Here is a 16,555-nt window from a genome sequence, read left to right as displayed (position 1 = left end):
GCATCTATGAGAGGTCTGGGAGAGAGAGAGTTAGGAATTGAGATCACTTCGGAAACATTGGAGGACATCTGTGCAAATATGAGGAGGATTTCAATATGTAATAGGATCCATGCTATACAGTTAAAGATTCTTCATAGGATTCATTTGGCCCCAGATCATCTTGCAAAATTTAAGCAGGGACCAGCTTCAACTGCCCCAAATGTAAAATAAATACAGGTACCCTCACGTATTGTCTGTGGTCCTGCCATAGGCTCCGTACATATTGGAGCGCTGTGGCAGGAGTAACAGAGAGGGTCTTGGGGATCGAAGTCAAGGTGGATCAGGTCTCTGTGCTACTCGGATTGCCGAATTTACCTCCCTTTGATGTACATGGGAAAAACATTTTTAACATATTGCGTGAGGAAGAACATTCTGATGGGCAGGGTGTCTGAGAACCGCCCCCCCCCCCCGCCCCCAGATCTGTCAGGGTGGTGTACATTAATTATAGAACACATTCCTTTAGATTTTCTTACAAAAATGGTGCACCAGAAAATGGACAACCTTTATAATATATGGCAGCCCTTTTTGAATTATTTGGAAGCAGATCTGTTCAGCATTTTGATTAGGACTTTTGTTTAGCCATGATGGTTTGGTCTGATAAACTTAATACCATGAGAGGAAGAATTTCGAACAAATGTTGGTTTAATAACTGAAGCTATGGGGTGTGGTTGTGCTCAGTGACGTTACTTTTTGTTTATTGTTTTGGAATAAATGTAGTGATTTCTTTTGTTGAGTAGTATAGTAGTTGGTTTATTGTTGTTTTTGATGTTATGATGCTACATTTTCATATTTTTGTAACTTTCTAATTGTGTAAAGAAAAAATTTCAATAAAAATATTTAATAAAAAACCCTTTATGCCATTAAATATTAAAGATAACACTCATCAGATACCGAGAACTTGCTACTCAAACACCACTTGCAATATAAATCCACCTAATTGATGAGTTTCTAATGGAATATTATTGACTTGAATTATTGGGAATACTTTTTCCCATTAGCTTTGGAACCCCAATGCAAACCATAATCCTACACCTTGTGGAAAACACTCACTCAGCAGTGAATTTTCTTAAATTAGCCAAGTATTGGTCAGCAGGCAACCTTTCCTTTCAATTAAGGGGAAGGGAAAAATGCTGAGAAGAACAGCAGGCTGCCTTTTTCAAACTCAAAAGATGCAGCAAGATAGAAATGTGTTCTCTTCAACTTTTTTAGATATTTTCTTATCAACCTGTTCAGAGATGTTGTTATACACCACTGGAGCAAGGACATGAACCTGGACCTTCTGATCCTGAGGTAGAAACACTACCACTATGCTACCAAAGTCTTCGATGTCCAGGTCCCATGAATGAATAGAAGAAAATCTTAAATTAAAAAAGGATTTCGCTGCTGGCCAAAGGTTCAGTTCTGCTACCCTCTTTAACAACAATGTTTTGCACTTCGAGGTTAGAGATGATCAATCTGTGTTATTCAGCATTTTGAATGAGTGATGCAAAACCAATCAGCTTAGTGAATACTGGTGGCATCAGATCAGGTCAGGGGAAGTTGTTATGCTTCACATGATTGGGAAAGGTTATGTGACTCGTACAGAGATCCATCAGAACTTGCCAATAAAGAATACATTAAGGTTATCATGGGAATCAAAAAGATAATAATTTCCTGAATTCATTTGATAAATAAATAATTAGCAGTGAAAATAGAGCCATGAAAGAAGAGTTTCCTTTTTGCATCAGTCATGCAAGTGTTGGCAGCCTTGTTCAGGTAATATCCTGCGTTAGTGAGACTAGATGGTAGTAAATATATAAAATTGCACCTAATACAAAATCATTTTGAAAACCATCTGTGTAATAAGTGCACTTAATGACTGGGTGAGAGGTGGCTTCACCTTGTTGACAGGATATCTTGGTTCATTTTTCACTTATCTTTAGTTTCTAACTTCATTCAATGCAATCCTCTCCCAGTGCTCCACTGGACATTTTGCAGTCAATCTTCCATTCATATTAAGTAAGTAAAACAAAAGTAAGAAACTTACTTAAACACTTAATTATTAACTCATTTTCATACACATAAGTACTTGTGTTGAGTTCCAAGATGTCCATTTATTTTCTTATAACATAAGAGTTGGACTTCAGTAGCAAAAGTTGAGATTTCCTGATCTGGAAATAAAGATGGCACAGTGGAGCCTCTCTGTACTTTAGTGCCCTGTACGTTTAATTTTTAAGCAAACAAAATTATCAAAAACTAAACTGATAGATTCTGAAAAAAACTATACAGGACTTATAATTTTTTGAATAGTTTGACATATTGTGTAAGTCAAGTAATTAATTCACTGTATTATCTTACTTCTGAGTAGTTATATTTCCTGCACCAATTTTAGCCTGAAAAGTATATGAAAGTATTCTATTTGTAACAGAGCAGAAATCATTATGGGCAAATCATGAATATCAATTGTTTTATGCCTTCCTTTATGGCATGCTGTTCTACGAAATGTGTAAGATTTTAAATTTCAGATCAGAAAAGACACAATCCTGTTTCTGGATACTTATTTTGCTGTGAACCACAATTGCAATTTATTGTCCAAACATTTTATTATAGATAAGAATGACTTCTTATTCAGGTGTTATGGATGTGCAGATACACGTTGTGCCACTTTGCATTCTCACAAAATGTGAAAGGATCAACTGACTAGTCATTGCAAAAGCGGAGAGTTTCATTTGTGGCATTTAATTTTAACACACGCCCAGCATGAACCGATTTAAAAATGAACATCAGAAACTCTAAATACATGAAGCTAAAGTATAACCATATGTATAACATTTGTTTCAAAACTGCATGATTTTTAGTGATAGTCATAATTGCAGCTTAGCAATGTTTGGATACCATCACTGTAGTGGCTGATTTACACAAGTGCAGAAGCCAGTATCGGACAACAAAAACAGTTCAGTGGTAATGCTCCCATATTTAATTTGTTATTATTGTTTTGTAAATACCCGCAATATAAATCTAATATGTGACTGCCTGGTTGTACTATGTACAATATACACCGTTAGCTGCCCAGATCACATTGTAATACCCTGATGAAGTCACTGTTGAATACCTTCCCATTACTAGAAATTAGCACCAATTTCACAAGATACCTTGAAATCACCACATCATTTTGGACTGATTAAAGAGCTACCATACAAAAATTAATTCTGATTCTAATTGAGCATTTAAGCTGTGATCCTGAAAGTTTTAAACTTTAAACTGCAACTTGAAACAGTTAGGTTAGAATAAAGAGAAAGGCTGTTAGATGTTCCCACCTTTTATAAATACTTAAAGTAATGTGCAGTGTGAAATACAGACCCAGTGTGATCTCATTATGTCCTGCTCAGAATTGCCACCCATTTGCTTTGGATCAGACAATCAAGGTTTTGAGTGGACGGTCTGAACAAATCTCAAACATAAGCTGTGACCCTGTAGCAATCCACAGTTTCTGGTCATTATCCAAGAAATAATAAATCTTCCTTTGGTCTCCCTACATCTTATGACAAAATGCAACATGTGACTGGCTGGCTCAGAATTGAAATGTGGGATTCCAGAAACATTACAGAAGTGCATACAGGAATATCTGCAATCCTAATCACATCTTTCAATTGCCTCTTAATGATTTCAAAGTTTTGGCTGCCTTGCCTAGAAATCTATTTCAAATATTGATTATTCTACAAAAGAACTTTCAGACATTAGACCTAAATTTACCGTTCGATAGATTGCATCTGTGTATTGTTTCCCTTTTGTAAGCCTAACTTGGTAAAGATCCAAACTTTATCATTTTATATTGTCCTTAAGCTAACCGTTCAGTCATTTCCTGTCATGGTGGAAGAAACAATGTTTCTATAGGGTTCCCTTATAACTATATTTCTCTAGCATTAGATCTTCAATGCACCACCTAGGGAACTCAAATGTCTTTTTAAGAAACACTAGCGTTTAATAGATTAATTCTTTATTCAAACTTACGTATGCTGTATGTAGCTCAAACTTGCAACTGCTCTAATATTATTTAACTTCAAATGTCAACTTGAGAGACAACCATAAGTTTCTCCTGGTTTTACCCTCATGTATGCCAAAATAATTCATGGCATATCAATCATTTCCCTTCTGATGTGCAATAATTTACATTTACCTGCACATGGTTTCACCATTACTACTATTACCACTTAAAGATTTAACTAACTCATTCTTTAGTTTCTTGACTGCCTCACTAATATTGATTGCACCACCTGATTTAGGAATTTTTTTTCATTTCTGAAATATTAACTTTTAGATTTCGACAGCCAAAGTGCTGTGGCTTACTTGAAACAGAAGGAATTCCCGTAAAGAACTTATTGGCTACACAGCACAATAATTTTTCTGTCCACTATCCACCCCACTGGTGCGCTCAATAAAAGTCAACAAGTGAATGCTGCTTCCTAACCACCAATCACTTTCTTAACCATTTCCAGGTTTTACATTAACTTTCATCAATTTGTTCCAGATTCTTGGACATCACTCTATCAAAACCTTCTGGAAGTCTAGTTAACACAACAATTAATTACATTTTTTAATGATCCTCATGAAAAGAAAAAAAACAGGTGTTTGACATTGGAGAATGTGAACAGTAGAAAGGAAAGATGAAATGTATCTAAGAGAAAGTGCACAATAAAACAGAATGCATTTCAGAGGTTTGAAAGGCAAAACGAAAGATAGTAGGAGAACAGGCAGAGAGCATCACAGCTGAAAGTGTGCCCAATGATGTACTTAAAGTCACAGAAAACAAGAAGTTGGAGTTAACTGTACGTGGGTAAATGGATGGAGGAAATGCAGGAGGGAGCTATGGATTCCAGGTAAAGCATTAGAATCTTGAAGTCAATACTCTTGGAGTGTGGTAAACCAACAGAGTTTAGAAAAGACTGGAATGATGCAACTGAAGAATTTTTGCGTGCAGGATGAGAACCATAGAGTTCTGAATAAGTTGTACTTTGTTCAAGATGGAAACAAGAACGTGAGGTGAAGGTGGAAGCGGTGTAGCAATGTAGAGGTCATCTTAATAATTGAGAATGAGAAATGCGACAAAGTTCTATAGAGTCTCATTTAGACTGATGTGCAATTACAGAAATTAATGGACATTTGGGAATCATCAGCTGCTGAAAAGATTTCAGATTTACTGAAATACTAGTTGTGGAAAGTTTAGACCACCCAACTTTTTCTACTGGACTGGCAGATAGAAATTGTATCAATAGCCTTTGGAGGAGATGAAGAGGTAGAGTTTGATTCTGTTGATTATATGCCTAACCTGACCCCATGCTTCTCCATAATTTCATCAGGGGTCTCCGTAATTTGATTGAGGGAATTATGGATAAATAATGAAGAAACAACACATCATAAAACTTCCTGCAGTTCATAAAAAGTTAAAAGTGAAAGTTAAGTTTTGCTATATTTTAGGGCAACCTTGATGATCTTCTAGCATTTGTTAAACTAAAGGCTGCAAATGTGAATTCTTCCAAAGTTGAATTATGTACTTGGCAAAAAGTGATGACCCCATACTTTAGACATTCATTACATGCTGACATTCTTCTTAGGTCAAAGCCATTTGATGTCAAATTATCCTCATGCAATTTCCTCCACTAATTGACTATCTCCATTCTATTACAATTCTGACTCCAATCCAGGGACAGGTTGTTTAATAGATTCGAATGCTAACAAGGACATCATCACTCTTTATGTACAATATATTCTACAGCTATCAGAATATAAATGATCCATAATGGGAATTTTTAACAGTTAACTCTATCCAGTTAGAACTCTATCTTGATCTAGCTTGATAAGAATGACTGTAATCAGCAGGTTTTAGTCTTCGGCCAGGAGAGAGAAATCTGCATTCAGCAGGCATCAGCCTCTAGATTCCAGCCCAGAGTAAGGTTACTGTCAAGGAGACCCTGCTTTCAGCCTAAGAAGGTAAGCCAGGACTTCTGGTAAACTATTTTTGTGATGCTTTTATGGCAGCAACAACCAAACCTATCAGAAAGGCACAAGTGCAAAGCTTTAAAAATAAATTGATAAAGTTCTTTGGTCCTCTACTAAAGTCAGTTGAAATTACCTTCTGTACGTAGAACAAGTGTAACCACATTAGAATCATAATGTTGACAGGACATCTCATTGAATCAGCTAGGTCTAAGTATTAGGAGAGTAAATGACAATTTCCAAGTGTTTGTGATAAGTTACAGTAAGTAACTTACAAAGGTACAATGGAATAGCAGATATCTCCCAATTACTTAGTTGTATTATTGAAGCTCACTGAATGTAATTAATGTAACTGCAATAAGTCTAAGGTATGAAGAAACAAGGCAATTTTTTTGTACCTGCTCCAATGAATGTATGATTTTTCTAAGACTCACTGTAGTTATCAGCAGTTGTCCCATCACCAAATCATGATGATCCTAGCCAATATTCAGAAAATCTTCTTTCAGTTAAGGAGTGGCGATTTTTCAGAGGACTAAAGCAATGGGATTAGATAAAAAATATTTATGAATTAATCCTAATGAATAACGTGCACATATGGTATTAGTTATTTCAAGCCTTGTAGTTCATCATCTCTAGCCAGTAAAACTCCTCTTGGGAGCCTTCTCAGGCCACGCTTCAAACTTTTGTACCATCCCACTCAGCACAATTTAAGGGTTTGGAGATAAAGAGGTATGGAAAGCATTCCTTGGAACCACATCACAAATTCTTTTAACCCGATAACACTGGCACCATCTCAAAATACCCCAAATTCTCTATGTTTCTTATGTTAATGCCTTATTTAACATCATTGAGCAGGACTGTATAAAATAAAACAACAAAATTGAGAAGTAATGTCACCTGGACTCAATGACTGTGACCCAACTGCGAGCCATCTAGTAACAGCATCAATGAGAGAGTCAAACCCATTCCTGCATTGACCGTTTACAATACAGCAGGAGTCTTGGTGTGCCTTTCTTCTGCAGCTGGAGTATGGCATAGATCAATCCCAAAATGCAGAGCAGCAGAATTAGTGGAACAATGACAATTACTATATTCATTGTTCTGGTATAGTCATCTACAGGGATGTTAATATGGATATCCACTTCTTCTTCTCTCTCTTTTCCCTTCTCTTCAGTTGTCTCATCTTCTTCATCATCCTCATCATCAGTATCATTAGCATCATCAAAATCATCAATATCAAAATTAGGCTCCTTGTCATCAAAACCAGGTTCAACATCCTGATGGCATCCCATCCAGTCACGAAGAATGGATTTTGGATAACCAGGTTCTGTTCTCAGCAACTGGTTGTTAAACTTCCAGTATTTGGTACCTTTGTAAAAATGCGTGTAAGCTGTCAATCAAAATATAAATAGCTTTAGAAATGACATTGCAAGAAAAGTACCACATAATTAGTTCATTCAGCATTTTTACTCGATCGATACTTTATGTATTGATGATCATTATGTTATTGACAATTTTAACACAAGACGAAAACATTACATTTTTAGATGACATCAATTTGGGACAGTGATGCTTAGTCAATACTGAGGAGGGCTGCAAAAATTTACATGACTCCATAAAAAAATTCACAGAATGGACATTGCATTTCATTGGACATGGCAATTTAATTTCAACACATAATTGAGATATTTTAATTTTTGTAAGTAAAGAGGGCACATATTAGTTGTAAAACAAAAATGTATATAGGACTGAAGAGTAAAAAATTTGAGTGCAAATACATGAATTACAATAGGTAGCAAGACCAGTTAACTGGGTCATAATGAAAAGCAGCAAGCACTAAGGGTTATTCAGAGTAACAGAAGAGTCCAAACTGTACTTGGGCATAGAAAGCTCGTTATAAAGCAGTAACTAATAGCTGAAGTCCAGGTTGCATCAAATTTTTTTAAGAGGATTTGTCGCTGTGAAGCTTAGTGCTTTCTTTCACTCTATCCTAACAAACTGTCCTAATTAATTACCAATCCTGCCCCTGTGGAGCCTCTCTTGTCCAATTTCTGCCCCATCTTACCATAACCCATTCCGAGAACAACTTGCTACTCACCAGTGGAATTCACTGACATCCTTTGTACCCATGCCATCATACAGACCTGTTGTGCACCCAGTCAAGCATTCAGTCCCGGACTGCCCTGTATGGTTCCTGACATTTGCTCTTGGCGTAGAAGACAGGGGGAAATTGACAGCTCACTTTGTTGGCAGGGTCCTGTAGGCTGTGCAGGATGGGATGGTGCTGACATAGAACTTCCTTTCCCACCCCAGGACCAATAGTGATAGTCACAAAATCAGGCAATGCCAGCTGGGTTCGTGATTGTCATCCAGGTTAAAGATGTTTGGAAGAATGCCCAGCACTAAAAAAAAGATCAATGTTCTTTGCCACTCCACCAAGATTAGGCTCAGCATCTCCTTTCCAATGACTCACACTTACTCTAATATTACTCCTGCACTCACTTCCCACCAAGGTTCATGAACTACTACTCTCACTACTGCCAGCAACATCTTCCCTTACCTGTTCTCACCTATCCCAATCTCCAACACCACTAGCCTTGCACGCCTTCTACACTGCTTATACACACTCTTGGACCAACTCTCCATCTGCATCAAATGTGCAGTCACTGTAGTCCCAGAAGATCAATAGGTTTGCTCTTTCATTAGACAGAGACAATTGGTGGTGGGTTTAACCTGAGGGTCACCACAGCTCAGGCAAGGGGCAACATTGGGAAGGCAGGGACCTTCATGGCAACCTCAGCTAGTAGAAAAATTGAACCCTTGCTGCTGGTATCTTGCTGCATTGCAAACTAGCTATCACATCAACTCAGCTAACTAGCTTACCAAATGTCATAGCTGATCCAACAAATTTTATCTCCCCTTACCAGCCTTTCTCTTTCATTCCAGGAGGGAACAACCACAGTAGAATAGAAAAAAATCAAGACAGGTGGAGTGCTGCCTGATATGTAGCTCCTCACCCTGATGAGATCCTGACTTTGACCATTCTAAGAAGGGCCAGAATTGGCATTGGAGGCTGCCCTTTGTTGTTCCAGGACCCCAGAGTGAAGGTGATCCTCTTTGACTTGGCTAAGATCCACTGGTAACAATGATAAGTGTCCTAGTTTTGTGCCTGCACAAAATGACAAGGCAAGACAGCTGTTCTGTGAGCATGGTACCAATGTCTGAGTGGGCAAAGCATTAAAAAGCAAGAACTGGTGATGCAAGGCAGGAACGCTATGAACACCCAGGTATGCTCAGACTGAGTAAGCACTATAAGAGCAAGCGAAGAGCCAAGAGATGCAGCCTGGCCCAGTTCATGATCTGGGCATATGTCCCTGAGTGCACAGTGTCCTTGCTGTAGCATTAAAATGATTGCTGACTGCGATACAGAATTGAAGTGCAAAGGTGCAGAAGCCACATGTAAGTGAATCGGAGATGTGCCATGAGGGTCCTTACGGGTTGGCACATGTCCAATGTCGAAGTCTGTGGACATGGGGTGCATTTGTCCACCATCTACAAGACACAAATCACAAATGGGGAAGGCTATTGCCTAGTGGTACTATTGCTTGACTGTTAATCCAAAGCTCAGGTAATGTTCTGGGGACCTGGGTTCAAATTCCAGATGTTGTCAGATGTTGGAATTCAATAAAAATCTGGAATTAGAGTCTAATGATGACCATGAATGCATTGTTAATGATGGAAAAATCCATCTGGTTCACTAATATCCTTTAAGGAAGGAAACTGCCATCCTTACCTGGTCTGGCCTACATGTGTCTCCAGACCCACAGCAATGTGGTTGACTCTTAACTGCCCTCTGGGCAATTAGGGATGGGCAATAAAGCCTGGCTTAGCCAGTGATGCCCTCATCCTGTGAATGAATTAAAAAAAGAAGTGTGATGGAATACTCCCCACTTACCTGGATGAATGCAGCTCCAATAAAACTCAAGAAGCTTGACACCATCCAGGACAAAGCAGCTCACTTGACTGACACCACAACCATTCACTTCCTCCAACAACCAACACTCAGTAGCAACAGTGTGTACCACCTACAAGACACACTGCAGTAATTCATTAAGGTTCATTACACAGCACCTTCCAAACCCATGACCACAGCCATCTAGGACAAGTTACAGTAGAACACCACCACCTGCAAGTTCCCTAAGAAACTCACCATCCTGTGTTGGAAGTATACCACCATTCCTTCAATGTTGCTCGGCCAAAATCCTGCAACACCCCACAATAACACAATATGTGTTTACCTACAAAAGATCAACTGCTGAGGTTTAAGAAGACAACTCACTACTACTTTCTCAAAAGCCAGTAGTGATGAGTAATATATGCTGGTCCTGCCACAAAGCTTACATCCGATGAATTTTTTTTCAAAAATGTGGCTAATGCTCATGGAGAATGCCCTAGGATATTGGAGCACGGTTCCCAACAATGGTTCAGGGCAAGAGGCAAATTACATCTGCCAGGTGCTCATTCTGGTCTTCTTGTTGAGTTTTCCAATGTTTTGCTTATTTGGTTAGATGCGAGTTTGAATAGTAATAGAGTGATTTGTGGCATTAACAATAATGGCCATCAACTGGCATCACGTCGCTGCCTTTTAAGAATCTTGCTATGCTGCTTCTGAAAATCAAAGAAGATTGAGCAAGACTTTCTCAACCTTTGAGATGGGCGTCAGTGCGCGTGATGCCTGATACTGCCACACGGCTTGCTGTAGTCCACATCACTCAGACCTCATGAGATTCTGCCCTAAGTGACTATTTTTTCCACTGTTATACTATTGCTGACCTTGCACTCTTTATAAAAAATTATGTTTCATGCTCACATCATATAACAGTATAGCCATTACCTGAAGTTAAATGCAATTTCTTTTCATTTATCAAATAGAAGCAATTTCCAGCATACAATGTGCTCAGCAGTTTCCACTTAACTGGACTTGCTATTTTCTTATAATTCTCCAAATGGAGATTTTGCTTACCTCCATCATCAGTAAGGAAGGCCCCCTTTGGTGAAGGTGGGATACCTTTCCAAACACTGATAGGCTTTGGATAGCCATTATCTACTGCTCTCCTTTCTTCACTGAAGCGCCAGTACCTGAAATTATCAGAAAGTCTAATCAATATCCAGTGTTAATCAACACCATAAAAGACAAATCAGTCTCTCTTAAACTCACATTATTGTCTACATAAGGGATATTAAGTCTGAGTAGGTAACTCTACATCAAAGGCCATACAAGGTCAACACACCAGGTCAGGTAATTAAATTCAAGGCAGCAAATAACTCAAATGAAATATGAGTAGACATATTTATACAAAATACTTTTTGAAGTGCATTGGGCAGGGACATGTTATTGAATACTTCCAGTGCAGAATCTGTGCCAGATCACCATCAGTAATGGCCTGAAAACATTTTTTGTTATTATGGAAGTAAAATGTCTTTGCAGTACAGTTAGAGAAGTGAAGATCGTTGCAATTCTAACACTAAGGCCAGAGCTCTCTTCTGCAATCCCACACGAATATCTAAATGTAAAATGGCATGAAACTCAAAACAAACCTGTCACCTCTGAAGAAGTATGTCTGACCAGTGATTTCCCACCAAATAGCTGCATCAATCCTGTCATGAGGCATTCCAGCACCAAGTTCCATCAGATGACGAGGGTACCCTGGCTCCAACATCGCTTCATTGAACAGCCAGAATTTGTCACCTGGAAATGAAGAAAGAATACTATTAACCTTTCAATCTAATTTGAATTCTATAAAACATTGAAACCTCAAGACATTATTCTTATGCTGCCATAAAAATATCTTTATTTTCAAAGTTAGAAATTTAATGGGTGACATCTTACATCCTGAATAAGCTGTGTCATCAGTTTCTTCCATTTTGTGTAAGGTGGATATTGTTACAGATATAGGTAGATCCTACCTAAAACACTGGTGTCAGGAATTTCCTTGGGTAAATTTCCCACTCTGCAACTATATTATTGTAATTCTAATGAAGAAAAAGAAATCAGGAGGAAACAGCCAACACAAGTCCACAACAATCTAAAAAGAGCACCGTCATAAATGGGTTTCTACCAATCTGCACACAGAATGAGCACCATGGTTAATACAACAATTTTGAAGCAATTTTGGCCCATTTGTTTCTTTTGGCATTTATATAAAAAAACGTCATCCCCAGCACCATCACTGAAACTAGTTTCCCAAATGAAATATCCTTGCTGAAATGTTTGGAACAAGTTGAGGAGTATCTGAAGCAATTTGTGTTGTGTGAGAGGTACTCTAATGTCTACCTGGTGTTCACATATATGTATATCTACAGACATAGGTCAAAGGGCCTTGAATAGCAGAAAATCAGAGCCAGGGGTGGGGGGAGTCCTAGGTTTCTAGTTAGGTTGTTACAGGAGGTGTGATGGCGCAGTAACTTGGAAGACTGAGGAACGTTTCAGAGCTTCAGAAGCATACTATGCTATCAGGATGCTACATAAAAGACATGCCAAATGATCGTCACTCAGTGAAACCAAATGCCTACATGTGCCAACATGCTAATAAGTATATCTGTAGTCAGTTCTGCACTTGCCTCAGAGTAAAATGAGGGGATCTGTTTTTCAACCTTTCTGTAAGTCTCTGCTTGAACTCAATCATGACAGTTTCATCCCAGTCAACTGGAAAAGTCAGCATCAGATGGCGTCATGGCAGATTTAAAGGGCTGCCAGCCCTGTACTTAAAGAATCCATCAGATTTATTGAGACACCCGAATTGCATCTTCATAAGCCAAGTGGCCTGCTCAATGGTCACATGTTGTCCTTTCATAGGTGTTATAACTCTCCTTTGCATCTGTACAAGAGATACTCATAGACATGAGGATCCAGAGCTTTAGTGGGTAGATCTTGTCAACATAGTACACCAGCTGCAGTCTAACCAAGCTGTTATACAACTGAAGGAGTACTTCTCTACTGCTTTGCTCAAATCCTCTTGTGAAGGCTAACATTCCATAACCTTCCTAATTGAAGATTGCACCTGCACACTAGCTTTCTTTGACATATTAACAAGGATACCCAGTCCCTTTGTATGCTATATTTACAGTTTCCAACCTCTCGCTATTTAAGAAATAATCTGCAAATTTGTTTCTCTTACCAAAATGGATAACCTCACATTTTCCCATGTTTTCTGCCCATTCACTGAGCCTGTTCAAATCCACATGAAATCCTTTACATCTTCCTCACAATATAATTCCTGCTTAGCTTTGCATCAATTGCAAATTTGGAAATATTTCATTTGGTCAGTATGTCCAAATCATTGATATATGTTATGAATATGGGGCACATGTACTGATTCTTGTGGGACTACAATAATCAATCTGCCAACACAAGAATGACGCATTTATGCTGACCCTGTTTTCTATCCGTTGTCAAATCCTTAATCCATGCCACTACATTAGCTCTGATTCCCATACGCTTTAATTTTGCTAACCAACTTTATGTGGGGGCCATCAACAAAAGCATTCTGAAAATTCAAGTATACTACATCCACTGACTCCCCTTAATCAATTTTGTTAGTAACACCCTCAAACAGCACCAACAGATTTGTCAAACATAATTTCCACTTCACAAATCCATGCTGATTATGCCCAATCAGTTCATTATTATCTAAATGCCCTTTTATCAAATCCTTTACGATAAATTCCAGCATTTTCCTTACTACTGATAGGTCTGTAGTTCTTTCTTGTCCTTTCTTAAATAGTGTGGTGACATTTGTGTGTTTTTAATCTTCAGGAATCATTCCAGAATCTATGGAATTTTGAAAGATAACTACCAAAGCACTAATCACCTCGATAATCAGCTCCCTCAACACTGGGATGTAGCTATCAGGTCGTGGCATCTATAAACTTTCAGCACTATTCAAATTTCTCAATATAGCCTCATGTTAATTTCCTTCAAATTCTCATTCTCTCAAGTCACTTGGATTTCTAATTCTGGGAGATATTTGTATCTTCTTCAGTGAAAACAGATACAAAGTAATCATTTAGTTCTCTGTTGTTTCTCTATTTCCTGTTACAAATTCTCCTGAATCTGTCTATACGTTTCTGTTTCACATATTTGTGGAAGTATTTAACAGTCCAAGTTTACATCTCTTTTCCTAGATTGTATTCATATTCTATTTTTCCTTTTCTTCTCAGTTTCTTGGTCTTCCTTTGTTGCATTCCAAAAACCTTCCAGTCCTTGCACTTATTACAATTGGATGCCACTTTGGAAACAATTCTTTTAATCTTATATGACCCTTCATTTTCTTTGTCACCCATTCTTGACTGGCCTTTCTGCACCTGGGAGAATCAATGATGGCCCCAAAGCTGATGATCCCACCGAATGACTGTCTGGATTGGTGTGGTAGCACATACAGTTAACAGCTCTCTTAAATGTCCCTTGGTCACATCCTTAATTAAGATCTGCAGACTGTGAAATTTTATCCATCTCTCCAGTAGATTCCTATATAGGGCTGAAAAGTTGATAAGCATAGAGATCTTTGGTGCAACTGACATCAGAAGTCCATTAACTTTCGTAAATGTCAGTTCATCCTCTAAAACAGTGCAGAGATCGATGACAGTCTGTCTGGAGAGTGGTTGGCTTCACTGACACTTGGACTTTTGAAACAAGTTCGACCTCATGCATTCACTTTCTCCTCAAGATAGCTTTTTCTGTACCTTTGGCTTGCTCCTATGCATATTTCTATGACTGTTCCTGAGATTTCCAATGTGCCCCTAGCAGTGGCTGAACCTCCCTGTCTCTGAGATGGAACTCCCTAATGAGGATCTAAGGCCAAGGTGGATGTGCCTTACAAGATGAATCTCGTCCTTATTTCTGGTCTTTCTACTGAGTAGGCTTCCCCATCGTAAAACCCATCTATCCGTTCTTCTTCAGAGAAGTGCCACTGCTCCAGATGAACATGCCAACACATCCACAGTTCTGCCGATGTCTGGTAGTTTCCTTTGTGAACCGCACATCCTGCCACTGCATACTGACTCTTTCGATGAATACGTAACAGAGCCAACACTTGACTCCTAATTTAATAGGGTTGGACTCAAAAGAATTCAAAGGGGTTCCCATGCGTACATGGTAAGATGAGAAATTTGCCATGAAATTGCAGTAAATTGGTAATTCAACAAGCTTAACTGGTATTTCTACTGCCTTGATGACTGAAGTCTGTGCTCCATGGTTCCTGTTAGATAAATACAGTCTTCCCATTTTCTGGCTGTTCCTAGCTGCTTCCAAACTCACTTTAAATCAACAGGTTAAATTCTAGTCCGTATTTCTGCTGAAAAAATACTGGCTGTTATTATCAGCAGCAGAGTTAATGTTTGAATCCAGTACAAATCTTCCTCAGTACTGAAAGGAGCTGGGTAATGCTCTCCCCATGATTGTCTGCAGCAATGATCCAGGGAGAAAATGGGGACTGCAGCTGCTGGAGATCAGAGTCAAAAAGTGTGGTGCTGGAAAAGCACAGCCAGTTAGGCAGCATCCAGGGAGCAGGAGAGTCAATGTTTCGAGCATAAGCTCTTCATCAGGAATGAGGGGATGGCCCCAGGGAGCTGAGAGATAAATGGGGAGGGGGATGTAGCTGGGAATGTGATAGGTAGATGAAGGTGAGGGGTGATAGTGATAAGTCGGGGAGGAGGTGGAGTGGATAGGTAGGACAGTTCAAGAGGGCGATGCCAAGTTGGAAGGTTGGACTGGGATAAGGTGGGTGGAGGGGAAATGAGGAAACTGGTCAAATCGACATTGATCCCGAGTGCTTGGAAGTTCCCAAGGTGGAAGATGAGATGTTCTTCCTCCAGGCGTCAAGTGGCTAGAGATTGGCGGTGGAGGAGGCCCAGGATGTGGAAGAGTGGAAGCACAGGTTTTGCACTTTTTGCCCTGGCAGGCGTAGGTGCCGGGAGCGGAGGGTGGGTTGGTGGGGGGCATGGACCTAACAACGGATGCACGGAGGGAATGGTCTCACCGGAATGCAGTTAGGACTCTAAGTTCTTTGAATTCTTTCCTTAAACCTTCTTTCTTCTCTTCATTTTCATCTTCTGAAAAACTACCATTTTTATCAAGTTTTGGGTCATTTGTCCCAATAATTCTTGGGAGTGGTTTGATGTCAAATCTTGCGTTAAAGTTCCTGGGAAGCATCTTCAGGTATTTTATCGAGGTGAATGCACTATATGAATACTATTGTCACTGTCAGAACAAGAGCATGCCGGCAACCAAAAATTCTCCTCTGCTGATCCTCCATCATGAAGACACTGCACAGTAATCTCAAGAACAAGAAGGTCATTTTAAAATTGGATATTATAAACATGGTTTTGGAGAATGGGAACAGATTGAACAGGCAATACCTTTGCTGCACAGGCACAGCCTTTGATGTGTGTGAACTCTTTACAGGGCATGGAAGAAAACTGAAGTCCCTTCCCCCCACCACATCCAGTGGTGGATTCAAGACTTTCCTAACTTAAGACAAATAAT

The 16,555-nt window shown here is 39.1% G+C and overlaps 1 protein-coding gene across 1 annotated transcript in view; it reads right to left on the bottom strand.

Moving 5' to 3' along the window:
• Positions 1-2,602: 2,602 nt before the first annotated feature.
• The window catches only part of mmp15b (matrix metallopeptidase 15b), a 105,366-nt gene continuing 91,413 nt past the window's right edge, over positions 2,603-16,555 (bottom strand). Inside the window, exons 8-10 of the mRNA XM_060838225.1 lie at positions 11,611-11,761; positions 11,036-11,151; positions 2,603-7,402 (exon numbers count right to left, since the gene is read on the bottom strand). Of these exons, the coding sequence (XP_060694208.1) occupies positions 6,969-7,402; positions 11,036-11,151; positions 11,611-11,761 (701 nt within the window). The 3' untranslated portion in view covers positions 2,603-6,968. The remainder of the gene's footprint in view (positions 7,403-11,035; positions 11,152-11,610; positions 11,762-16,555) is intronic.

The sequence above is a fragment of the Hemiscyllium ocellatum genome, chromosome 17 (genome assembly GCF_020745735.1).
Source record: "Hemiscyllium ocellatum isolate sHemOce1 chromosome 17, sHemOce1.pat.X.cur, whole genome shotgun sequence".
NCBI lineage: Eukaryota > Metazoa > Chordata > Chondrichthyes > Orectolobiformes > Hemiscylliidae > Hemiscyllium > Hemiscyllium ocellatum.
Note: the sequence above shows the minus strand (reverse complement) of the source record. Positions and strands in the feature narration are given on the sequence as shown.